This window comes from Delphinus delphis, chromosome 13, assembly GCF_949987515.2.
Source record: "Delphinus delphis chromosome 13, mDelDel1.2, whole genome shotgun sequence".
Classification (NCBI taxonomy): Eukaryota; Metazoa; Chordata; class Mammalia; order Artiodactyla; family Delphinidae; genus Delphinus; species Delphinus delphis.
The window spans coordinates 26,906,006-26,930,816 of NC_082695.1; the positions used below are offsets into that span (position 1 = coordinate 26,906,006).

At 56.0% G+C, this 24,811-nt stretch overlaps 3 protein-coding genes across 10 annotated transcripts in view; 1 reads left to right on the forward strand and 2 right to left on the reverse strand.

Annotated features, from left to right (window-relative positions):
* Nucleotides 1–275, reverse strand: part of TXNRD2 (thioredoxin reductase 2) — a 34,520-nt gene extending 34,245 nt beyond the window's left edge. For all 4 annotated transcript variants that reach the window (XM_060028572.1, XM_060028570.1, XM_060028571.1 and 1 more), the window contains exon 1: nt 186–275. In XM_060028572.1, the coding sequence (XP_059884555.1) occupies nt 186–264 (79 nt within the window). In that variant the 5' untranslated portion in view covers nt 265–275. The remainder of the gene's footprint in view (nt 1–185) is intronic.
* COMT (catechol-O-methyltransferase) lies at nt 224–18,939 on the forward strand. 2 transcript variants are annotated; one of them, XM_060028575.1, is made up of 5 exons: nt 224–353; nt 13,227–13,515; nt 14,234–14,427; nt 14,662–14,793; nt 18,157–18,939. In XM_060028575.1, exons 2-5 carry the CDS (start codon nt 13,227–13,229, stop codon nt 18,355–18,357), a joined length of 816 nt encoding a protein of 271 aa, XP_059884558.1. In that variant the 5' UTR covers nt 224–353; the 3' UTR covers nt 18,358–18,939. The 2 variants fall into 2 exon arrangements, with proteins under 2 accessions (XP_059884558.1, XP_059884556.1); XM_060028573.1 differs by having other exon boundaries at nt 251–353; nt 13,186–13,515.
* A 747-nt stretch (nt 18,940–19,686) lies between these two features.
* Nucleotides 19,687–24,811, reverse strand: part of ARVCF (ARVCF delta catenin family member) — a 36,146-nt gene continuing 31,021 nt past the window's right edge. For 2 of the 4 annotated variants that reach the window (XM_060028566.1, XM_060028568.1), the window contains 9 exons: nt 24,628–24,699; nt 23,234–23,361; nt 22,878–23,028; nt 22,583–22,781; nt 22,356–22,467; nt 22,165–22,255; nt 21,896–21,949; nt 21,452–21,537; nt 19,687–20,497 (listed from right to left, as the gene is read on the reverse strand). In XM_060028566.1, the coding sequence (XP_059884549.1) occupies nt 20,471–20,497; nt 21,452–21,537; nt 21,896–21,949; nt 22,165–22,255; nt 22,356–22,467; nt 22,583–22,781; nt 22,878–23,028; nt 23,234–23,361; nt 24,628–24,699 (920 nt within the window). In that variant the 3' untranslated portion in view covers nt 19,687–20,470. Of the gene's footprint in view, nt 20,498–20,860; nt 20,981–21,451; nt 21,538–21,895; nt 22,015–22,164; nt 22,256–22,355; nt 22,468–22,582; nt 22,782–22,877; nt 23,029–23,233; nt 23,362–24,627; nt 24,700–24,811 lie in introns of those variants that run through there. The other 2 variants (XM_060028565.1, XM_060028567.1) reach the window with 2 other exon arrangements.

Sequence of the window (24,811 nt, forward strand, 5' to 3'; positions counted from 1 at the left end):
TGGTGACCTCGGGAGATGAGCCACCGTCGGGACCACAGGTAATGCTGGGCCGGGGGATCGGGAGGCGGCCACTCTCCCCGCGCTGTTCCCAGCGGGTAAGGGCGCCGGCGCGGACCCCTCCGGCCCCCGTCCCGCCTCCTCGCGCGGACCCCAATCCCGCGCCCGCCAGCCCGCGCCCCGCAGACCTGCCGCGCCCCGCGCTCCGCCCGGCACCGCCCGCACACGCCACCGGAAGCGCCCGACAGGTCCCAGCAGCGCCGCCATAGCCGCCGCCGCAGCCGCCGCCTGGGGCCTCGGCCGTGTCGGGCTGCCCGCCGCGCTGCCTGCGCCGACGACCAACGGAGACGCGAGAGGTTGGTGTGCGCGGGCAGGGGCCCACCCGGCGGTGGGGTCCGGACGGGGAGAGGGGCTCCGACCCGGGGCGAGGAGCCTCGAATGGGGGGCGGATCCGGGTGGAGGTATCCCCCTGGGGGTGGGGGCTCCGACCTGGGCGGGGAATGTCCCTGGACATGGGGTGGGTCTCCGGAGGTGAGGTGGGGTCTCCGGACCCTAAATAGGGGGGGCGGGTCCCCGGATCTGGGGCGGGGTCGCCGGATATGGAGGGGGGCTTCAACCTGGGGTGGGGTCCCGGGACCTAGAGTGGCGAGGTCCCCGGATCTGGAGTGGGTCTCCGGACATGAGGTGGAGTCTCTAGACCTTAAGTGGGGTAGGTGTTGGGGTGGGTCCCAGGACCTGGGGTGAGGGGCTCTCTGGACAAGCGGTGGGGTCTCCTGACATGGGTGGGGGCGGTGGCACCAGGCTGGTGGAGGAAGGGGGAGTCGTGCTGCAGAGAGAAAGTCCACTTGGGCACAGAGGCCACCACAGGGCTTGGAGACCCCGACCCCAGGCGTGGTGGTTTCTGGGAGGGCTTGGCCATGGAAATGGGTTGCAGAGTCAGGGTCTGACTGTCCTTGGGTCCTCGGAGAGGGAGAACTGTGGGGGCCTGGGCGAGGGGCTCAGCCAACTGGCAGCTCTGGCAGGCCCCGGGGTGCCCTGGGGCCTTACCTTTTGTGGGAATGGTGGCCCTACCAGGAAGGGGAAGCCTGGGCCCGGACCTGCCCCAGACCAGCCTTTGAGTTTTGAACAGTGGGATTCCTGCACGCTGCTGCCTCCACTACTGGAGGGGTCTGAGGGGCTTGCCAGGAGAGTGGGTCAGATAAACACAGAGGACATTGGTAATGGCACAGTTGGGGAAAGACCCCAGCACCCTCCAAACTTGCTCAGAGGCAACTGGGCCTTTTAAGTGTGGGTGGGGGGGCATCGGGGCTCGAGACTCAGGGGGTGGAAAATACAAAAAGTGCTAAGAGGTGTGGGTCCATGTGATTCCCACCTGAGCTTGCCAACTGGATTTGGACTCCTGCCCTCCTGCAGAAGCTGGGCGGTGTTGCTAGAAGTGATGAGCTTGTCAGGTGGGCACCGTGGGAGGCCAGGGCATTGTAGGGAACTGGCCTCTAGCTGTGAAACGCAGTCAGTGTTTGTACCAGTCTTTACAGGAGGCCTCTTGGAGAAGAGGGCTCAGAGGGGCCTGGCTGGGTTCTGTCAGGGAGCGTCTCCTTAGTGAATGGTCGGAGCCAACAGTAAACCCGGGTTTTGAGTCCTGAGGCCGGCCAGTTGAGAAGATTTTAGACGTTGAGCTCTCAAGTCTCTAGGTGGTGGAGTGAGGCTGCGGTGGCAGTCCACTAGATTTCCTGGTTTGCCTGTGAATGTTTGTGGTGACGTGGAGACCTCAGAGTCGCAGGCAAGGCTACTTCCATCTGCAGCAGAGCCCGGGAGACGTGGGCATCCCAGTGGGCTCACACAGTGGCCCACATGTGATGGGCAGTGGTGACCGGTTCTCTGAAGTTCTTGCCACCTTATCTCCCTTCAGCTTCCAGGGCTTTTTCAGACCCTGGAGGAAAAGGGCAGCTACACGACACCTGAGTACCAGGATGGGTCTGGGCAGTCACACCAGGAGAGAGGGAGGAAAATGGGAAAAATTGATATTTGGAGAGGTGTATCAGATATTGAAGGAAATGGAAAGGCCTGGGGATCTGTTGAATGCTGACAAATGTGTAAGTTGGCAGTGCAGTCCAGCGAACAGGTGGATAATAAAACCTCAAAGGCAACAGACAGGACTGGACTCTGATGACCCACAAGGTGTATTATTTTCTCCACTGAGACAAAATTTCTGTCTGTAGTCACTTCCATTTTTGATCAAAGATAAAGTAAGATTATTCTTGTTTACAAAATAGCTCCGGTCTCACTAGATTTGGGCTGATTCTTTATGTAAGTGCAGCAAGAATAATGGTTGACACACAGCCCTTTTAAAGTTTGCCTCGTGGAATTTTTTGCAGGGAATCTCAGATTGAACATTTAAAAGCTTCCAAGACTAGGAAGTCAAGAAAGTGCCAGCAGAATTCACCTGTAGACTCGAGTGAACTCCTCTCTGCTCAAGGTTCCCCCAATATCCCAGGGTTCCTAGGCCTGTAGGAGGCGACCTTCCTCGCTCCCTGGGAGACTGGGGACCCTGGATGCCCAGCACCAGGCTGGGTTTTCCCAGAGGGCTTTTTAAGCCTTGGTTCCATAAAGTGACTGCAGTTCCTTAGAACCATCTGGTCATAGCTGAGTCCATGTGTCATTTTCAAACATGACATTCCTTGGTAATACAACCAATGTTTTCAGTTATGTCCTATCACAAAGAAGACAGAGTCTTATTAAACCTATGCAAATAACTATATTGCCATGAAAATAAGGATACCCAATAATAGTTGCTGATTTTTGGAGGGATCAGGTGCAGAGAAAAACAAATGCTTCAATTTTGTTTACAGAAGTATAACTTACTAGATTGTTATGAGTCATAGACAGCTTAAGAGAAAAGGGAAAGTTTTTTTTTTTTCTCTAATATCCAGAAAATGGGACATTAAAAAGCCAACAAGGGACTTCCCTGGTGGTGCAGTGAATAAGACTCAGCACTCCCAATGCAGGGGGCCCGCGTTCAATCCCTGGTCAGGGAACTAGATCCCACATGCATGCTGCAACTAAGAGTTCTCATGCCACAACTAAGGAGCCAGTGAGCCGCAACTAAGGATCCCTCGAGCTGCAACTAAGGAGCTGGCCTGCCACAACTAGGACCTGGCACAACCAAATTAATAATAATTTAAAAAATAAACAAATAACTCTTAAAAAAGAAAAGAGCCTACAGTATTCTAAACAGAAGCCATAAAAATTATAATCATGCTTTGTCAGTTTACTTAGTCTCATGTAGTTAGTTGTTTTTTTTTTAACATCTTTAATGGAGTATAACTGCTTCACAATGGTGTGTTAGTTTCTGCTTTATAACAAAGTGAATCAGTCATACATATACGTACATCCCCGTATCTCCTCCCTCTTGCATTTCCCTCCCACCCTCTCTATCCCACCCCTCTAGGTGGTCACAGAGCACCGAGCTGATCTCCCTGTGCTATGTGGCTGCTTCCCACTAGCTATCTATTTTACATTTGGTAGTGTATATATGTCCATGCCACCCTCTCACTTCGTCCCAGCTTACCCTTCCCACTCCCCGCATCCTCAAGTCCATTCTCTACGTCTGTGTCTTTATTCCTGTCCTGCCCCTAGGTTCTTCAGAACCATTTTTTTATTTTTTTAGATTCCATATATATGTGTTAGCATACAGTATTTGTTTTTCTCTTTCTGACTTCACTCTGTATGACAGACTCTAGGTCCATCCACCTCACTACAAATAACTCAATTTCGTTTCTTTTTATGGCTGAGTAATATTCCATTGTATATATGTGCCACATCTTCTTTATCCATTCATCTGTCCATGGCACTTAGGTTGCTTCCATGTCCTGGCTATTGTAAATAGAGCTGCAATGAACATTGTGTCATGTAGTTAGTTTTCGTTCTGCTTGATCTTGGGAGAGCAGTTCCTGGGCCCATGGGTTTCTCCACTAGAGTTATGGGTTCTGGGTTCTGATCCTTAGTCCAGAGGGATGGCGCTGCCCGAGGTCCCTGCCCAGTCCTTCCGCAGGTCTCTGAGGCAGGCCCTTTTTGTTGAGGATGAAGCCCCCTGGCCTGTAGCTGATTACAAATGCTTTGGAGAAACATCAGAGTGAAACAAAGTTACCTGCAGCTGACAAAAGACTTAAAATGGCTGTGGTTAAAGAACTGATGAGAGGAGCTTCCCCTGGTGGTGCAGTAAGAATCCGGCTGCCAGTGCAGGGGACATGGGTTCGAGCCCTGGTCCAGGAAGATCTCACATGCCATGGAGCAGCTAAGCCCGTGCGCCACAACTACTGAGCCTGCGTTCTAGAGCTTGCGTGCCACAACTACTGAGCCCGCATGCCACAACTACTGAAGCCCGCACGCCTTGAGCCTGTGCTTCGCAACAAGAGAAGCCACTGCAATGAGAAGCCCGTGCACTGCAGCAAAGAGTAGCCCCCGCTCGCCGCAACCAGAGAAAACTCATGCACAGCAACAAAGACCCAACACACCCCAAACTAAAAACTAAAAAAAAAACAACTGATGAGAGGTCATCATAAAAACACAATTGACAAGGAAATTTGGGTGTTTCTGTAACATACACACCACTTTAAATATTAACTATAATTATGAGTGATAACATTATACCAGAACATATGGAAAACAAGCAAAATTTCTAAAATATTTATATTAATAGCGTTTACCTGTACAAATATAACATATGGAAAGTTAAGATTCACTTCTTATTTGACAGTGCTTCCCATGCAGTTCACCATAACAGACAGACCTAATTATTTTTAACATCCCTTCTTTTACAAGGTAAAAGTACAAACCACTGAGATTTTCCAAGGACCCTCTGGGAAATCCCAAAGCCATTTTGAGATCCAGACTTCATTTAGGATTTATTTGGGGAAGACAGAGTTGTCCCAAATGTCAGAAGGTTTGAACACTTGATTAAATAGGATCCCAGCTCATGGCAGAACAAGACTCAGTTATCTCCTTAACCAAGTGACAATACGGGAGCTCACAAGTAGGAACAGGAGGAAACAGGACTGCAGACCTGGGTTTTTGACCAGGGGGGACACTCAGTTCTCCCGAGTGGCAACTAGGGGTACAGGGAATTATTTTAAGACACAGATTTTTTTCCTAGGAAGATTATTCAAAAGGTAGAGAGAAACCTTTTACAATCTCTTATTAAAAGCAGACCAATAATCCAAGAAATCTCATTTTAACAGAGAGGAAACCAAGCTCTAGTTTTGTATCAGTATGCTATTGATGGTAAAGCTCATTTAAGAAAACTTCATATACAAATCCATTTAACCTTAGCCAGCTGTAACCTCACAACACAAAATTCCTTTTCCACAAAGCTTCCACCACTTTCTATGTCCATTCAGGTTTGTTTCCCTCTTTTTTATTTTACTTGAGGACAAAATGACTCTCCTTCCCTAACAAAAACACATCCTACATTCTCTGCATACTTTTCACATAAGAACATATCCTATTTTCCAACTTTGTGTACCAAGTTGTTTCCCTTTGCTTTGTATCTAGTAGTAGTTTTATTCTCACACATTGATTATAATTTTTAACCATTAGCAACCTTTATTTTACAGAGAAAACTAGGAAGTTGGCAATTGCAAATTGTCTGTCATATCCCAGTATTCTGTAGCAGATTAGCAAATTTTATGAATATAACATCTCGTAATCTGGACGTAGATGCTTTTGACAGTACAAATTGTTTAACTGTGGCAAGAATATGTTTATTAACACACCCAAATGTCTTTAGCTTCTTTGTATCATATAAACATGAGAAGCCAAAAGTATATAAACTTATGCCTAATAATGAATGTTTCAGCACTTTATCTTTTTTAATTAATTAATTGATTGATTAATTATTTTTGGCTGTGTTGGGTCTTTGTTGCTGTGTGCAGACTTTCTCTAGTTGTGGCGAGTGGGGGCGACTCTTCTCTGTGGTGCGTGGGCTTCTCATTGCGGTGGCTTCCCTTGCTGAGCACAGGCTCTAGGCGCGCAGGCTTCAGTAGTTGTCGTGCACGGGCTTAGTTGCTGCGCGGCATGTGAGATCTTCCTGGACCAGGGTTTGAACCCATGTCCCCTGCATTGACAGGCGGATTCTTAACCACTGCGCCACCAGGGAAATCCTCAACACTTTATCTTATTTAGAAATTATTTAGATATTCAATGAATATCTGTTATTTAACTTAACTTGGCATAACTCTAAGGTTGCAAGTTACCAAAAAGATTTTGGAAACTGTTTTTAGGCAGACACATTATAAAACACAATTATTATTGAAATAAAGTTTGTCAGAATAGTGACTAGATTTGATTAAAATCAAACTTATGTGTAAAATCTTAAGTGTCCAGTGGATAAAATATTAGCTATTTGACCAGTAAACCAAGTAGAATAAAAATGTATATTTGCACTATGTTTAATGTTGACAACTCTAAAGATACACCTGTTTTATGAAATGAACAATATTAAACTAGTTTTATTTAGCAAAGATTTACCAAATTATGGGAACTTTATTTAGCAAAGATTTACCAAATTACGGGTAAAACAGTTGAGTTGGTTCTTATATTTCGGGAGTTTTAGGAAGATTTAATTTATGTAAGTGCTTGTTCCTCTCGAAGCCAATTAGGATAGAACTCCTTTAAGGAATTTTATAACATGATTTGGTAATACCATCTGGAGGTAGGGAAATATCATATATATATATAAAAACATACAATCTTGCATAAACATGCAAACAGAGATGGTTTTCTTTAAAAAAAATTTTAGCTATGCGTCAGGCATAAATACAATTATATAAAACTCACTAGTTTATATAAGAGTTGGACCTTGTCTTTGCTTCGTTTTATATTTTTATCCGAATCATGTTGTGGCAGGTGGGGCAGGCTAATTACCTGTTCCATATGAGGCCTTAAAGCTTCCCACCAGCATCTGTGGGGACACCTTTAAGACTTTTTCTTCACTGATATATACATAGGGAGGCGTAGACTAAATATTTCCAATTCACTTTTTTTTCCTTTTCAGCCTCAGGTGATTGCTTTCCGGGGTCCCTGAGTCCCTTGAGAGCCCCCAGTGGGGCAGGGCCCAAGGTTTCAGGGACTGGGGGATTTTAGGGGCTGGGGGAGGGAAAATGCTGGGAAGGGACAGAGAGCAGAGGAGGCAGGGGCTGGGGGAGGAGGGAGTGCGAAGGGGAGCCACTCAGACCACCTTATCCTTAGCAAGGATGCTGTGTTGACCAGGAGGAAGTGGGCAGAGGCAGCCCGAGTGCTGCTCCGTCAGCGGGGCTGCAGGGAGTCCCCAGGGAGGAGCAGAGTGGCCCCCAAGGGCCAGGAGGGACTCCAGCCCAGGAGGTGCCCTGGCCTTCCCCTGCCCCCTGCTTCAGGGGCAGCACCTGTCCTCACTGTGGTCTGCGGACATGTCTGGAGCCAGAATCACAAGGAAGGGAGATGAGCCTGTGGTCCCTGGGCCTCCGCGTCCCACGGGGTGTACACGGGCAGTGCCTGAGCGCACAGCTTTGCGTGTCCCCGGCAGACCCCCAGCTTGGGCAGCCAGCTCCTGGACCCCCTTCACAAGGACCCTGGCCAACCCACCCTTTTGTCCCCAACTGTTGCCTGTGCTCTGAGGCCTGCCTTCTGGGGACGCTGCGCCCCTCAAGCCCTTTCTCCGGGAGGCTGGCTGGGCCTGTGTGGCTCCTGGAGCCCCCACACAAGTGCCATATGCCCCCCCCCCCCCGCCGGCTTCCCCACGAGTGTGGCTGAGGCCCAGGCGTCTGCTGCTCTCCAGACAGGGGGAGGGCCACCCGGGTGCCACAGCACATTCAGCTCTTTGCAGAGGGGCCAGAGGCATTCCCAGTGTCTTGATGGACCTTTCAGACAAGCCTTGGAACCCCGGGACTGAAGATCCCATGGCTCTGGTTGTCCGTGCCCTGAATGCCGGTCCCCACCTGGGTCTGAGGGGGGCCAGGGCCCTGGCCAGTGTCTGCATTGGGCCCTTAGGGGGATTATCTCCAGGAGGATAAGTGGTGATAGGAGATGAGGGAGGGCGAGGTTTGGGGGTTGCAGGGAGAACACTTAATAACGGGCTTGGGACTTCCCTGGTGGCGCAGTGGTTAAGAAGCTGCCTGCCAGTGCAGGGGACATGGGTTCGAGCCCTGGTCCAGGAAGATCCCACATGCCGCAGAGCAACTAAGCCTGTGCGCCATAACTACTGAGCCTGCGCTCTAGAGCCCGTGAGCCACAACTACTGAAGCCCGTGTGCCTAGAGCCTGGGCCCCGCAACAAGAGAAGCCACCCAATGAGAAGCCTGCACACCGCAACGAAGGGTAGCCTCTGCTCGCTGCAACTAGAGAAAGCCCGTGAGCAGCAATAAAGACCCAACGCAGCCATAAAAATAACGGGCTTATAATAAGGAAGGTTTGCGGGGTGGGCTGTTGCTGTAGTGGTTTTGGGAGAGAGGGCCTGCCCCTCACCCAGGTCCACGTGCTGTCTCTGGGGAGATGGATGCAGGGTATGTACGTACACTGGAGGTGTCGGAGGAAGCTCAGGACAAGAAGGCCTTCCCCTCCTCCCAGAAGCGGGTGAGTGTGCACTGTGGGCGGGCAGCAGGCTGCCACCAGGCACCCAGTCTCAGGGGGCAGGTGGCCAGAGGACAGAGACTGGGAGCTGGGCTGGTTTTTCTGGATCCTGCTTCCTAGTGAGGAGCGGTGTGTCCCTTTTTCTTTTTGGAATAGGGAGGACCAGAAACAAGGTGTTTTCTTGGTTTTCCACTGTTTTTACTGTAGTAAAACATACATAAGTTAAAATTTACCATTTTAACCATTTCTAAGCATACAGTTCGGTGGCATTAAGTGCATTCACATAGTTGTGTAACCATTGCCGCTATTTTCAGCACTTTCTCATCATCCCAGGCAGAAGCTCTGTCCCCATTCAGCAGTAATTACCCTCCTCCTCCCCAGCCCCTGGCAACTTCTGTTCTGCTTTCTGTCTCTGTGGATTTGCTTCTTGTAGGTATTTCATATGAGTGGAAACATTCAGTATTTATCCTCTTGTGTCTGGCTTATATCACTGAGCATAATGTCCTCTAGGTCCGTCCGTGATGTAGCAGGGTGTCAGCACTTCCTTCCTTGTGGGCTATGAATCAGGGCTGCATTCATCTTAATAGCCAAGTGATGCCCCAGTGTGCAGATAGATCACACTTTGTCCGTTCGTCCGTTTCCATTCGTTCGTCCCTCGGCTGCTGTGACTCACACTGCTCAGAACGTGGGTGGACAAGTGCAGGTTCAAGTCCCTGCTCCTACTTCTCTTGGGTCCACTCCCAGAAGTGGAATTGCTGGGTCATATGGTGACTCTATATTTAACATTTTTAGGAACCACCAGCTTTTTTCCACAGCAGCTGCTCCATCTTACGTTCCCATCAGCCGTGCACGAGTTTCCGATTTCTCCACATCCCCGCCAACACTCATTATGTTCCCTTTTTTTGGGGAAGTCATCCTAATTGGTGTGAAGTTGTACCTTGTGGCTTTGATCTACATTTCCTTAGTGACTAGTGATGTTGGGCACCTTTTTGTGTGCTTATTGGTTGTTGGTGTATCTTTTTTAGAGAAATGTCTATTCATGTCCTTTGCCCATTTTCTAACTGGGCTGTTGTCTTTGAGTTGTAGGAATTCTTATATATATTCAGCATTTTAAACCCTCATCAGATATGTGGTTTGCAAATATTTTCTCCCATCCCCTGGGTTGTCCTTTGCTCTCTAGATAGTGTCCTTTGATGCACAAAGTTTTTAATTTTAATGAAAGTCTATCTGTTTTTCTTTTGTTCCCTGTGGTTTTGGTGTCATATCAAAGAATCCATTGCCAAATTCAAGGTCATGAAGATTTACTCCTACGTTTTCTTCTACAAGTTTTATGGTTTTATCTCTTAAAATTAGGTTTTGGATGCATTTTGAGTTAGTTTTGTATATGGTGTGAGGTAAGGGTCCAAGTTCATTCTTTCACAGGTGGAACTCTAGTTGTCCCAGAACCATTTCCTATGGAGTGGTCTTGGCACCTTGTAAAACAATCATTTGATCATAGACGTGAAGGTTTGTTTCCCGCCTCTCAGTTCTGTCCGTTTGTTCTATGTGTCTGTACCACAGTGTGTTAATTACTATAGCTTTGCAGTAAGTTTTGAAATTAGGAAGTGTGAGTTCTCCAACTTTGTTCTCTTCCAAGATTGTTTTGGCTATTGTAGGTCCCTTGAGATTCCATATGACTTTTAGGATGGATTTTTCTATTTCTGCAAAAATGCTATTGGACTTCTTTGGTGAGAGTGGCATTGTATCTGAGGGTCACGCTGGGCACTATTTACATCCTGACAATGTCAAGTCTCCAGTCCATGGACATGGGATGTCTTTTCATTTATCTGTGTCTCCCTCAACTTCCCTCTCACTATCATGATGCTAAATGTGTCACCTGTGGAGGCCTCATGAAGGTCCTGCCTCCTCAGCAAAACCGGATCTCCACGGCAGCCTCTCCCAGGACTGCCCCTGTCCTGAGGCGAGAGCCACCAGGAACAGGATACAGCATCCTGCACAGCTTTGCCCCTTCCCCTCACTGTGGTCGGGAACCATGTTTGGAAAGTGCGCTTTGCAAGCCCCTTAAAACCTTCCATCATGCGTGTTTAGGACACACAGAAACAGAGGGTTTGAGGGTGCCCCTCGGTCATCGGCTCTTACCTTCTGGCCAACGGCCCCTTTGTCCTCCTCTCAGGGTAACTGGGGCTCTTTATCTCCCACCCTGGGCCCAGAGCCAAGCAGGGTGTTGGGATCCTAGGGTCCCAAGGCCACCGCTGGGTATACCGAGTGACCTCACCGTGGCTCTTTGGAAGGGCAGAGCAGAAGACACTTGGGTACGAAGACCTGAAACAAGAGGAGCCCTCCATGTTTTGTTTCCCCACAGAGGGTTCTCCACGGCCCTGAAGCGCTTCCTCCAAGTGTGGCTTCCTTCAGTGGCTTTATTCTTTTTATTTTTTTTAAATAAATTTATTTATTTTTGGCCCCGTTGGGTCTTCGTTGCTGGGCATGGGCTTCTCATTGCGGTGGCTTCTCTTGTTGCGGAGCACGGGCTCTAGGCACGTGGGGTTCAGTAGCTGTGGCACATGGGCTCAGTAGTTGTGGCTTGCGGGCTCTAGAGCACAGGCTCAGTAGTTGTGGTGCACGGGCTTAGTTGCTCCGCGGCATGTGGGATCTTCCCAGACCAGGGCACGAACCTGTGTCCCCTGCATTGGCAGGCGGATTCTTAGCCACTGAGCCACCAGAGAAGTCCCCGGAATATTCTTTCTTATTTTTGATATTTATGTGTAACATTTATTAGTTTTTTTCATCAACCCAGAGAATAAATCAAAATGATCCAACATCTCACCACCGCTAGTGAAGATAGTCATGATACATAAAGCAACACAGGTGTGGTTAGGGGCTCCTAAGCCCGCAGAAAGGAGCACAGTGAGCAGTTCTGGTCACTTCAGGCCACTCGGCCCCTCCTTGTTGAGTCCTGTCACCTGTCCCTGGAAGAAAGCGCTGTGCCTTAACCCACGGCGCCTCCCCTGTGATTCCCCCACCTGCCTCCTGGGTGGTGGTGCGTCCTGCCCCATGGGGCATGTGCCTCCTTAGCCTGCAGGGCAGTGCCAGGACCAGGGAAACCAGGGAGGCTGTCCCTGGTGTCCGGACTGGGGGACGCTCCAGGCTATGTCTCACTGCCTCTCTGCTCTCACTTGAGGGCCAGGCCGGCCTCCGGGAGGGGCCCACGTGCCAGGACTCTGGTCACCTTCAGGTTATGGTTCCTGCTTAAATTACCTAAAGGCAGGACAACCCCGCACAAATTCCATCTGCTTTGCTGCTGAGCTCAGAGGAGGGGCGTGGTGGGCAGAGCCGGCTGAGGAGGCAGGTCTGGTCAGTGGCCTGGGAGCAGAGCAGGGCGTGGGCCCCACCTGGGTCTTTGTGTGTGCAGACTCTGACCTGCTGACCACGTGCTCACTGTGCCTGGTGTAAATAGGCCATGTAGCCTGAGACCACTCAGACATCTGGATGTCCATGCTCCCCTATTCATCCCTGCTCTGCCCACCAGGCCCCCTCCTCGTGGTCCAGGGCGTTGGGGTTTGAAGCCCTGAGCTGTCCTCGAGGGGTCTCCCCTCCAAGATCCTTGGCCTGCCCGCTTTCCCATGTGCCTTTCCCAATGGGAGCTTCTCGGGGAGCAGGGTCCTGTGTGGCCCCTTCCTGTGCATGACCCTTGCGTGACCGCAAGCCCCGATGGAAGCTTCCCACCTTCCTCTGTCTTTCATCCTTTTCCATTTTTTTTTTTTAACATCTTTATTGGAGTATAATTGCTTTACAATGGTATGTTAGTTTCAGCTTCACAACAAAATGAATCAGTTATATATATACATATATTCCCATATCTCTTCCCGCTTGCATCTCCCTCCCTCCCACCCTCCCTATCCCACCCCTCCAGGCTCCTTTTCCATTTTAAGGTCTCTGCTCTGTGCCAGCTCAGCCTTGCCGTGTCTCAGGGGCCCCGGGCCCCTCGTCTGACTGGGACCCCAGCTACCTGCCCAAAGGGTCACTTGCCAGGGGGAGGCCTGTCTCGCTTCCACTGTGGTGTGGGTGGCAGGGTGGCCTTCCTCCTCAAAGGGGAAGAGGGGACAGACTGACCCTGTGTGGTCGTCCCCTACGGGAAGAGCCAATGGGCTGTGCCCTATGTGCCTGACTTGGGGGCTTCCTGTGTCCTTCTCTGGAAACTCACAGGGCCACACAAGCTCCTGGACTGTCCCGAGTGTGAGTGCCCAAGGGGGCTGTGCGTGAGGCTGGCTTCCCCTGTGCTGTGTAAACAAGCCTCAGGCCAGCTGTGTCCCTTGTCAGGGCTGTCTGGGAAGCCACGGGGCTGGGGGAAGCCAGACACGCCCGCTCCCGACCCCCGCCCCAGCAGGAAGTGGTTTGCAGGTGGGCGGGGCTGTGGCTGTGCTCACCTGGAGCTGGCCACCAGGCATGTGGCTGGCCTCTTGAACCTTGTACCCCCATCAGCACAGGGGGGTGGCGGGGGGGGGGGTGGCAGTGGCAGCAACCCCAGACTGAGAGCGTGGGTCAGCCAGGAGGGCAGGTTACTAACACCGTGGTGACCACGTGCTCCCAGGAGTCCCGCCGGGTAGAGCCCCGCCCATTGCCCCATCACAGATGCTGGAGGCCCCACCCCTGCTGCTGGCAGCTGGCGCCCTTGGCCTGGTGTTGCTGGCGCTCCTGTGGCTGCTGCAGGCCTTGCGACTCTGGGGCCTGTTCATCATTGGCTGGAACGAGCTTGTCCTGCACCCCGTCCGCAACCTCCTCATGGGCAACAGCAAGGAGCAGCGCATTCTGCACCATGTGCTGCAGCACGCTGTGGCCGGGGACCCGCAGAGCGTGCTGGACGCCATCGACGCCTACTGCTCGCAGAAGGAGTGGGCTATGAACGTGGGCGACAAGAAAGGTGGGCAGTGCGACCAGCACAGGTGAGGGTCAGGGGCTGTGCAGAGCCCCGACACCCACGTCACTGTCCCCACGGGAGGGTGGGACATTTGATAAACCCCCCCTCCAGGAGGTGCTGTTCAGGGGGCCCCTTGCCATCGCCAGTCAGAGGCAACAGCAGAGTCTCCACGTGGGCCCTGCACTCGCAGGCCGTCAGGCAGAGCCAGGTGTCAGCACAGGGTGGGTAGTGGGTCCTTGGCTGTCCTGGCTGGGCCTGACGGTGTATGGAGACCCTTGGACTCTGCCAGGCACAGGCACCAGCCCCCCGGGCTGCCTCCTGACCTTTGGACTCCAGCCTGGGGCACAGGCGAGTGCCACACTACACCCCCTGGAGTCAGGCCCTGGGGACAGACATGACAGCCACTGTCCAGCCCCCTTGGACCTTCTGACAGTGTCCAGCTCAAGGGAGCCAGGGAGGCTCTGAGTGCAGCCTGGGGGCAGAGTGGGGGCTGGACAGTGGTTGTCACGTCTGTCACGTCTGGGGGCTTCCACAGAGGGCAGCTCTGGGTTAGGACAAGTTGGGGGCAGGGAGGAATGGTGGAAAAGAGAGGGAGCAGCGTGTACAAAAGCAGAGGCCTGAGGGGCCAGGCACTGGGAGGGGCTGCTGCTCAGTCAGGAAGGAGATGGGCCAGGACTGGGGTGGGTCACCCCCTGCCTGCTCACCCCACTCCCCTCCGTAGGCCAGATCGTGGACACCGTGTTGAGGGAGCAGCGTCCCTCGGTGCTGCTGGAGCTGGGTGCCTACTGTGGCTACTCGGCCGTGCGAATGGCCCGCCTGCTGCTGCCCGGCGCCCGGCTGCTCACCATTGAGCTCAACCCTGACTACGCCGCCATCACCCAGCAGATGGTGGACTTCGCAGGCCTGCAGGACAGGGTGCGGCACCATTCCTAGGGTGACAGATGTGGACACAGGTTCCGGGGCCAGGAGGGCAGGAAGGGCCTGGGCCACACCCCGGCGGCTCAAGGCCACATTTACCCAGCTGGCCCACAGCCCCAGTCCACAGAGCAGGAGACTCCCAAGGCCCCCAGAGGGAGGGGCAGAGCAGGAACCTGTCTCCCAGAAGCCACTTGGACTCTCAGGGGTCCGGGTGGGGGTCTGTTGTTTCAGGTGACCGTTGTCGTCGGGGCATCCGAGGACATCATCCCCCAACTGAAGAAGAAATATGACGTGGACACTGTGGACATGGTCTTCCTCGATCACTGGAAGGACCGGTACCTGCCAGACATGCTCCTCCTGGAGGTGAGTGTCTACTTAAAAAAAATTGCACAATGTGAGAGTAGCAAGTTAAGTTTTATTTGGGGCTGCATGAGAGCTGCAGCCTGGGAGACAGGACCCCCGATAGCTCTGAGAAACTGTTCTAAAGAGGTAGGGGGGGAAGGTCAGTATATATGTGATTTTGGTGAAGGGGGAGTACATGCAATCGAGTGCATATTTTTTTGCCAAATGTTTCTGCTAGTCACGAGGAGCAGTCATCACCATGAAGGATTTTAGTGTTTTTCTAGATACAAGGAGATACAAGAATTGGGCTCATAAAATCTTCTCCTGAAAATATCTATCTGAAGACCTGTTCTGCCAGTTTTTCCCAGAGCACAGAGTGCCTTATTTTAGCTCTCTACCTGAACTCGTTTCAGGGAGTGTGGACAGTCAGCAGCTGCAGCAGTAAATGATTTAATCCTTGTAGAGGTAGATGGTAAGTGCCAACGGAAAATGCCAATTCATAGTTGACAGGAGCCTTGCGCCCGCCTGGCCGGAATGGGCCCTGCCGAGGGCGGCCCTGGGGGCCCAGGAGGCTTGGGCCAGCCTGCCTGCATTTAGGACATGGAGGGGAGTGCGGGGCCCTGGGTGGGGTGGAGACTGGAGGAAGGGGGATCCCTGCAGGGCAGCCTGTGCCGGGGTGGCTGGGAGGGGTGAACACCTGGGGCTGCAAGGGCTTGGGCTGGGGAGGCAAGAGGGAGGCAGCCTAGTGGCCACGTGGCTCTCCTGACTGGGTGGCAGGTGCTGGCCAGGGAAAGACGCGTCTCCTGCCCACCTTCCTCCCCAGACTCCTTGTTGTACGCCCCCTGCGTCCCCACCCCCCCCCGTGCCCACCCCCAGGCTGTCCAGCCTCAGTGCCAGCTGCTCCTCCGGCACCACGTGGTAGCCAGGGGGCTGCCTCGCACCCAGGTGAGTGGAGCTCAATATTGATGACCACCACCTTGTCCCTCCCGGGCGGTCAAGGGGACACAGCAGCTGGGGACGCTCTGCCCCACCATGGCCTCCAGCCCGGCAGCCACATGGGGCTGACCCTTGTCAGTCCCCTGCTCGCCCACCTCAGCTCCCCCACAGGCCGGGCATCACCCGGCACAGGGGGACTGTGGGCGTGGGGGACACGGCTGCTTGAGCCATAGCTGGGGCCAGGCAGGACCTTGCACCAGTGGTGTTGGCGTGGGTGTGGTGGGCCTGGTGCCTGGACGTGGCGAGAAGGAACCAGCCCTGGCTGGGGGTGTGTGAGAGGGTGCGGGATGGTAGGGGACTGGGCAGGGTGGGGGCAGTGGGCCAGGGCTGTGTGTGGAGGCCTTGACCACACAGGCAGGGCACGGAGGAGGGCTTCAGGCAGGTGAGGGCAGGCTAGACCTGTCTTCCGGAGAGATCCTGTTGGCTGTGTGGAGTGGGGAGAGGTGGCGGTGCAGGGGACCCAGACCAGGAGCTGCACGGGGACCTGTGCTGGCTGAGAACAGGTGGCAGTGGGGGGGCTGGCACAGAGGCCCTCGAGCCAGAGCGGGGGCGGCTGCAGGGAGCACATCTGGGCAACTGAGCAGCTGGGCCTGCGTCACCGGGAGGGGAGGTTTCAGCAGCTTTGGGGTGTGTGATAATTACGGGGCCTGCATTGATAGAAAAGCAGCAAATATTGCCCTTAGTAACTAGGAAACTAATAGTTTTCTCAGTGCCACTTGTTCAAAGCTGGTAATTATCTCAAAAGAAAAAAAGTTGTGAATTGGGAACGTGCACTCTGAAGCCCTGCAGCTGGGCTCTTCTTGGGCCTGGCTGCTCCCCCTGGGTTGGGGTGAGGGGCTGGCAGGGAAGGTGGCCGTTCAGACCAGGAGCTGCTTCGAGGCGGCCTCGGTCCCCCATTGCTCGGGCCTCTCCACAGGCTGCTTGGGTGTCCTCCCAGCAGGGCAGCTGGCTTCCCCCAGAGCCAGAGACAGACAGAAGCCACACAGTGGCCAGAGTCTCAGCCCAGCCCACACCCTGAGCGGAAGGAGGGAGGGTCAGGGAACAGTGGACCCGGCTCTGGTCCTCTGAATGCCGTTCCCTCCCTGCTGCCAGCACACAGTCTTACTCGGATGTGGGCTTCTGGCCAGAACTCTCCAGGGCTCTGTCCCCAGGCGGGCGGCCCGGCTTTTGCATCCCTCCTCTGTAACCTGTGGGTTTAGCGCCTGACTTGTTGAGCCTACCTTGTCCACCTGCGTCCTTCAGAACGAGCTCCAGCTCGCCTTGGGCGTTTCCTGCCCAGACCTGAGATGCCCTCCTGGGGCTGGGCAGGGCGGGGGTGGGGGGGCGCCTGCTCCCAGGCTGCCCTTTCTCATCAAGATTGCTGGGAAGTTCCTTTTCTTTTTCTAAGAGAAATGCTCCATGATTCAATAGAGGTACTTTGTTCAAATTCTGGCTCATGGGTTGTCCCAGCCTCACTGATCTCACAGCTGTGTTTTCCACTCTGGCCTGAGGGACCTTGGCCTCCCCCTCAGCCCATGGGCCGGAAGGGAGGCAGCCACCACCAGGGAGATTCAAGGGCTGCACAGTGGACCTCGCATTCCTAAGTCACCAGGGGGTGCCCGTCTGTCCCTGTGGTCCGGCTGGCAACTGGCAACTTAAGACACACCTGGGGCCCTTGCTTGATTTTGCTTTCTGTGTTTGGGATTGCTTTTTTTTTTTCCTCACTTTTATTTAATGATCATGTAAAGAAAACTCTGAGCTACCAACAGAACAACTGGGCTGTCCCTTCACCCCCTCCCCCAGACAAACATTTCCTCTCGAGGTATTTCCTCTTTTGATTTTTGATGTAATCTAAGCATCTCCTCCCCCAGCTTAGAGAGACTGCAGAGGGACCCGGGAGGTCCAGCCGCTCCTCCCTCTGCAGAGCCCAGGCCCGGAACACTGGCCAGCTGCCCAGGCCCCAGGCGCTGGTGGAAATGGGGTGCCTCAGAGTGGACCCAAGGGCCAGGCTTGTGGGTGGGTGGGGAGGTGTGCCCCATCTCTGCCCCCCAACAGTCACCCTGGTCAGGGCGGATTGAACCTCCAGTGACCGCTGACAGCAGCCCACACACTGGGCACCAGGCATCTGACCTGGAGGAGCCCCGTGTTCCTGGCACCCGGTGACCAAGGGACCCACTGGCCTCAGTCACCACTGTGGCTTTCCCAATCCTGGCCCCGTCACCTCCTCCACTCACACTTCCAGCTAGTGCTTAGTAAGCACCTGCTGTACTGAGGATGCAGGAGGAGCAAGGAGACCCCGGCCCAGCACAGCCATTTCCTGCTGTGGCTGCTGCCAGTGAGGAGCTGGTGCAGGGCTGACCCAAGGTTAGGCCACCCTCACCTCCTCCAACCGTCCGTCTGTCCCTGCAGGAGTGTGGCCTGCTGCGGAAGGGGACAGTGTTGCTGGCCGACAACGTCATCTGTCCAGGGACACCAGAGTTCCTGGAGTACGTGCGTGGGAACAGCCGCTTCGAGTGCACGCACTTCAGCTCGTTCCTTGAGTACTCACAGGTGGTGGATGGCCTGGAGAAGGTCGTCTACAAGGGCCCGGGCAGCCCTGCACAGCCTTGACCGCCCACCCTGCCCCAGCTCCCTGGCCAAGCTGGATTCTGAAGGGTGTGGTGGCCCTACTCCTAGCTGCCCCGTGTCTGCAATGTGTGCATCTGTCCTCAGTGCAACACCCTCAAGGCCTGCGAGGCCCAGGCCTGCCCGCGCTGGCCCCTGCATGTGGGTCCACCCCAAGCGCTACCAGCTCACCTTGCAAAATCACTACAGTAAATCTGGAAAAGTATCTGACTGTAAAGGCCAGCTCAGGCAGGTGGTGTCCATGACAGTGTCACACCCCCACCCCCACCCCCCAGCATTCGTCAGTCTTCTGATTCAGGAAGTCAGAAGTCAGGGAACTGGGGCTGTGCACTCACACAGCCTGCCCTTGAGGTCTGCCGTCACCAGGTGGCAGCAATGCCTCAGTGATGGCACCATAACCAACAACTCACCCCACACTTCGGACTCCTGAGTTCTTTCACTTGCTTTTTAAGAATGAAATGCCACTTCTTTACTAAAATCATCTGTTAACAATCTTATATACCAATATCATGTTTAAAAGATAGTAAAATAGAAATTAAAGATCTAAATATTTAGGTAAGAGATGAACTGAGTGCTTCTTTTCAGCCACTGTGATGCTGCTGCTTTCCCCTGGCGTCCTCCAGCTTTGCACCAAACACAAGCTGCTCCCCTTGGCCAGATGCTAACACTGCAGACTGGCCGCAGCAGTGCCGGAGGTCGGCCTTGCTCAGTACTGCTCCCGTGGCCAGGCCGAGGGCACCTGTTACAGCCCCATGGGGATGTCTGCAGGCTGGGGTGAGCCCCACCTGGGAAACCGGAACAAGGCAGTCAGCCAGCCTGCAGGTCCATCTCTGACCAAGCAGGTGCTGGGGAAGGTGGACACGGCCCTACAGCAGTGCCAGATGTGGTCTGTCCAGTGCCCAGCCTTTTGGGGCCCGTGTGTGGCTCTGAGGGGAAGCACCGTCCCCAGTCCCACTCCGCCTTGTTTGGGGAAGAGAGAGTAGACTCAGACCAGCTGCAGCACTTCTGCATGTGCCCAGCTGGCAAGGGATGAAGCAGAGTTGGTTTGCATCCACCTAAATCCACAGGTGCCCCCAGCTCTGACCTGGTGCTCCAGCCCCAAGGCCCCCAAGTGGTTGGACCTCTGGCCACCTCGGAGGCTCCCTTGGGCCCCAGCAGAGGGTGGGGTCCTAGACCCCAGGATCACCCCTCCTGGTTGAGGCCCACCTGTGCCCAAGACCAGCCACTGGCCAGGACTCCACCCCAGGCCTCAGGACCCAGCTAACCACCCAGGATCAAGCCCACTCCTCTTTGTGTGTAGAAAGGGGACGCATGTGGGAAAACAACCCTGGGGACTCAGAGCTGAAACCCTGCTGGACACAGCAGACACACACCGAGGGCCACCTCCGACACCCAGCAAACGATGGGAGCAGCTCACGGAGAGAGCTGAGCCTCGGAAAACAAGAGGTTCCTTTGTTGTTTTTTTTAATTTTTAATTTTTCTTACAAAAATTTAGATGTTTACCCATAGTCTTATTTTGGTTTTGTTTTTAATTGTTTTCATTAGTGTTTTTCTTGTTTTTAAGTCACAAACAGCAGGCACTGAACAGCAGTCCCCCACTGCTGCTGCCAAAGGTCAGTCCCAGAGGCGCTACTCAGGGGCCAGAGCCGAGCAGGGAAGGCGCTCCAGGCATCCGGGGGTGGGCGGGGCCCTCCAAAGCCTCTCTGTGGGTCGCCCCCCACTCAGGGCCCAGGGAAGCCCCTCCACCCTTGGGTTCAGACTCCCTTCACTGAGCCCCCTCCCTGCCTGGCTGCGGGGCCCCAGGGGCCCACCCCCACCCAGCTCCTCAGGGGCCCCGCCAGCCCCAAAGCAAAGCCAGGTGCCCGGCCCTGGGCCCCACCGGGCTCCCACTGGCACACAGCACCATATCAGTAAACTAACTCGCCTGGGAGTTAGAAGGGGGGAGCGAGGGCGGGAGGGCAGGCGTGTCCAGAACCCACAGCTCCAGGGAAAGAGGAGCTGCCTACCCCCGCCACCAGGGGCTCCCAGCTCCACGGCGGGGTCTGCGCAGGCCGCCTGGAGGTCCTTTCCCCGAGGTCCCTTCTTCCGAGATCCGACCCTAAGAGCAAATGGCTGGGCCCAGGCCCTGAGGAGGAAGAGGGGAAGGCTGAGCAGGCCTGGTAGCAGGGCGATGGACGCGTGGGTGAAGGCGGCAGCCTCGGGTGGTCCTCGGGGGGCCCTGTGCTGGGGGCATTGGAAGGTGTGGACCACCCCTGTTCTCACCCCGTGACCTCCAGGCCCTGATGGCACAGGGCCTGAGCCAGGCTGCAGGCCAGGGGGCCCCTCCCTCAGCCCCCAGCCTGGGCATCCCTCCGCTGGGCCTTCAGGCCTGCTGAGCTCGAGGTGGCCCTGCGGGGAGCGTGCGGAGAGTGGAGCAGGCAGGCAGGCAGACGGGATGGAGAGAAGGCCCCACCCAGAGGACGAACACCAGATGAGAACAAGAACATACCAGGCATGCAAGCTAGACCCAGGAGTCAACAGGCTGAGGCTTAGTGTCCCCCACGGCGTCCACCAGCCTGACTGCGGGTCTGCTGGGCCCGGGAGGAGGAACCTTCCTGCCGGGGTCGGGCTGCAGGGCGGTGGGCAGGAGGGCGTTAGAGGCAGAACAGAGCAGGTTAGTCCGAGCTGGCGAGTTGGGTCTGGGCTGGTCAGCAGGGCAGGGTGAGAGCCGGGGTGCACGCGAGGAGAGGCCTGAGGGCCGGGGGAGCTGAACCAGCGGGGCTCGGAGAGGCAGGGTTGGCACAGAGCAGATGGCAGGGGCTGCCCTGGAGGCAAGACCATGCAAAGGAGGGTGCAGATGCGCCCTCTGTCCCGGGCCCCCTCCCTCCCAGTGGGTGCGAGTTTTTAACCACCTGCACCCACAGGCTGGCTCTGACGTGAGGTTCCCGAGGCAGAAGGGCCACACCCCGAACGGGTCTCCTAGCCCAACTACCCTGCAGGTGAGCCCCACCCCAGGCCCCAGACCAAACCTTGCCTGGGCCCCTCTCCAGGTGACCCCCGGACACACCACCTCCCTGGACACCTGCCCACAGCCACTCACTTTCAACGATTCCTTCTCAGAGGCCTCCCCTGCAGGGTCACTGCCTCGAGCCCTGCACTCCCTCCGGTCAACGGCGGAGTATCCATCTGTGGGATGGAGGCAGGAGAGGACTCTGAGGCAGGCACCAGGCATGGATCTCCCTCTCAGCCCAGGATGCATCTGGAGAGGGCCCCCACCTAGCCCGCTCTGAGCCAGGCCTTCTCACGGCCCCTCCCGTGCGGTGGGCCTTGCAGCCTCTCCCCTGTTCCCCACCAGCAACTCAGAACCCTCCAGCTGCCCCCTCAGCTGCCAGACAGGACACCCTGGCTGGGCAGTGACCCCTCCCTGGCTGCCCCAACCCTCACCCCTGAGCACCCCTAAACCAAATCTTTTTTCCAACCACACCTCCTCGGAAGGTCCTCCCCACACAGACTATAAGCAGCCTGTACCTGCACCTGCCCTCACCTGGGCCAAGTGCCTCCATGGGGATCATGTCCCGGCTGCCTGGCTTCTCACCGTCTGCAAGGTACGAGCGGGTGGCTGGCTGGTTGCAGCGGTGGCAGGGGACCAGCGCTGGCCTCAGCCTGGTGCCAAGGTGAACACCACGGGTGGAGAGGATTGGGGAGGGGAAGGGAGGGGGCCATCTTCCTGGAGGAAGGTCGGCCTCCCTCTACCCCTCAGCAGGGTGGAAGGACACTCCTGAACCTCAGGATGGACCCCTGCCTCATACTCACCCAGGCTCTTGTCCACCAGCGGCAGTGTGCTATCGTCCAAGCCTCCGGGACTCGGTGGTGCCTTGGGGCCCTTGGCATTAGCAGAACCCGACTAGGGGGAGGAGGGCACATAACAGACGGGGTGGGTCGGGGTGCTCCCACGGGGTACCCAGCCTGGGCGAAGTGAGAGAGAAGGGCCGGGTGGGCCGAACCTGGAAGCGCGCCTTGGTCCAGCCGTCCCTCTGCAGAGCACCACGCAGCTCCTTGTAACTCCACACCGTCTGCAGCACGTGGGATGCGGCCTTCGCCTCGCGCACCGATTGGCTGCGGTCCGGGCTGGGGTCAGTGTCTGGCCAAGACGGCCCTGCTCTGGCCCCACCTAGGCCCCGCCCCGCCCACCTGGGGGCACCTCCTGCCCACCTAAGCCCCACCCACCCACCTGGAGGCGCCAAGTGCCACCAGCGCAGGCACGCCGCGGGCCTGCAGCAGCGAGCGCGCGTTGTCCAGGCTGTCAGACACGATCTCGTGGATGGTGTTGAGCACGGCCACCACTGTGTCCTCCTCCAGACAGGCCCCGGGCCGCGCAGGTGCCTGCGCGCTGCGCACATTTCGCACGAGCTCGGCCATGGCGTAGCTCCCTGCAGGCAGGGGCTGTAAGGACACTCCGGTGCCGGCAGGAGGGGGGCCGCGAGGAGCGGGTGGCCCGGGCCCCAGACCCCCGTCCCCGCCCTCACCGATGAGGTCCTTGTTGCGCCGGTCCAGCGAGAGGTTGCGCAGGGCGATGGCGACAGCGCGCACCACCTTGTCGGTCTCCGACTGCAGCAGCTCCACCAGCACCGGCAGCCCGCGCTCCTTGCGCACTGTGGCGCGGATGTACGTGGCCCACTGCGGCGGGGGTGCGAGGTGTGCTCAGTGCTGGCCGCGCCGCACACACCAGACGCTCGCCTACCTGAGCCCTGACCGCTCCTCTGGCTGGACTGTTCTTCTCCCCCGCCTGACAAAGCCCTCCCCCAGCAGCTCCCCCAGCATCTCCACCGGGAATGCTCCTGGGATTCCCTCGGCCTCCTCCCTGCCAGGCTTGGCCTCTCACCACCCAGTTGCCGGCACTGAGGTTCTGCAGGGCACCGGCTGCGGCCTCCAGAGTGTTGAAGTTCCGACTCTCCGTCAGGAGGGACAGGTAGAGACGCACTACCTCGGGCTGGTACAGCAGCTCGAAGCCTGCGCACGGAGCACCCGCAGCCCACAGTCACCCAGGCCGCCCCATCACCCCCTACCCCCTCCTCAGCCCTCCCAGGGAAGGGCGAGCTGTGGCCCAGGATGGCTGTGGCATCATCAGGAATGTTTAGCAGCAACATGGCAACATGTTCACCCCTTAGCCACCGAAGAGTAAAAAGCCTTCCCACTTCACAAGGCAATCAACCCAAGCTCTGAGGTAACAGTGGGTTTAGGCGAGGTCATTCTTCCTTGACTCCACTGCCAAAGAAATGGGACCTGCCTGACGCTGGAGCTTCCGGGAGGCCTGGGGTGGGGAGGGAGGCAGTAACCACAGCTGCTCCCCTAGCAACAGGACTCAGACTCCCTAGCAACAGCCCCCCCACCCATATATAAGGCCCACCCTCCCTGTCAGAGCCACTCAACCACTCCTCGTCCCTCATCAATTGAGGCTCCAGCCTGGCAGCAGAGCCACCCCACAGTGCTCCAGAGAGGAGGGCGGAGCAGCCTTCCAAGTCTGCCCCCACATTTAGGCTTCTGTGTCCCTGGACATTTCCTCCCCTCCCCCGCACGCCCCACGTGTCATCACTCCTTCTCCAGTTCTCATGTCCCATACTCCCTCCACTCCAGCCTCCTGTCCCCCAAATGCTCCAAGCACTTGCCCCTGCAGGGCATTTGCATGGGCTGGTCCCTCTGCCTGTGATGCTTCCCCCCAGACCTCCCACGGCTGCGCTGCTGCACCCTGCTCTTGGGCATCTGGGCTTGCAGGGCAGACCTCTCTCGCCCAGGCTGGATTCCCAGTGCACAGAGAAGTGCCACACAGAGTGGGGCTCCGATGGACACAGGGAGCGAGAAGCTTGAACCGCTCCCCCACGTGACCTGTGTGATCTTGCCCAGCCTCCCAACTGGATCTGACTGCACCTCGGGGCTCCAAAATCCCTAGGAGTGAACCCGGGCTCCTCGGCTGGCACAGGAGGCCCTGCCCAGCTAGCCCTCACTCCAGTCCCTGCCAGCCTCTCATGTGCTATGTGACCTGGCAAGTGCCTGGCTCCTCCCTGCCTCTGCGCCCACACCCTGCCTGAAATGACCTGTGGCACAGACCCTGATTCTGAGCCCTGAGCAGGTGCCCAGGGACTGCACAGTCCTCCGAGGAACCCCACACCTGTAGGCCTCAGTTTCCCCACGAGATCCCCAAGGCCCTTCAGCCGCTTGGTGGTACAAAGCTTAACTCCTGGACAGGCCTCGGCCTGGATTCCACCTCCCACTGCTCACCTTTGGCAGCCTCAGTCCGCTTGGGTAGGTCCAGAGTGTCAAAGTTCCGGTCCATCTCACCATCCCTCTTCCCTGGAACAGAAGGGCAGTGGGAGGTGAGGTGGACCCTGCAGGGTGCAAGTATGTGTCAGGAGGGGCGGGGACAGCACCCCCACATCCAAGACTGGGCACCAAGCGGCCTGGG

What these genes read in the sequence shown, in the direction of transcription:
- COMT (XM_060028575.1), top strand. Translation starts at nt 13,227, where the DNA reads ATGCTGGAGGCCCCACCCCTGCTGCTGGCAGCTGGCGCCCTTGGCCTG. An exon ending in GAACGTGGGCGACAAGAAAG is followed by an intron (nt 13,516 to 14,233) that starts GTGGGCAGTGCG and finishes TCCCCTCCGTAG; the next exon opens with GCCAGATCGTGGACACCGTG. An exon ending in CAGACATGCTCCTCCTGGAG is followed by an intron (nt 14,794 to 18,156) that starts GTGAGTGTCTAC and finishes CTGTCCCTGCAG; the next exon opens with GAGTGTGGCCTGCTGCGGAA.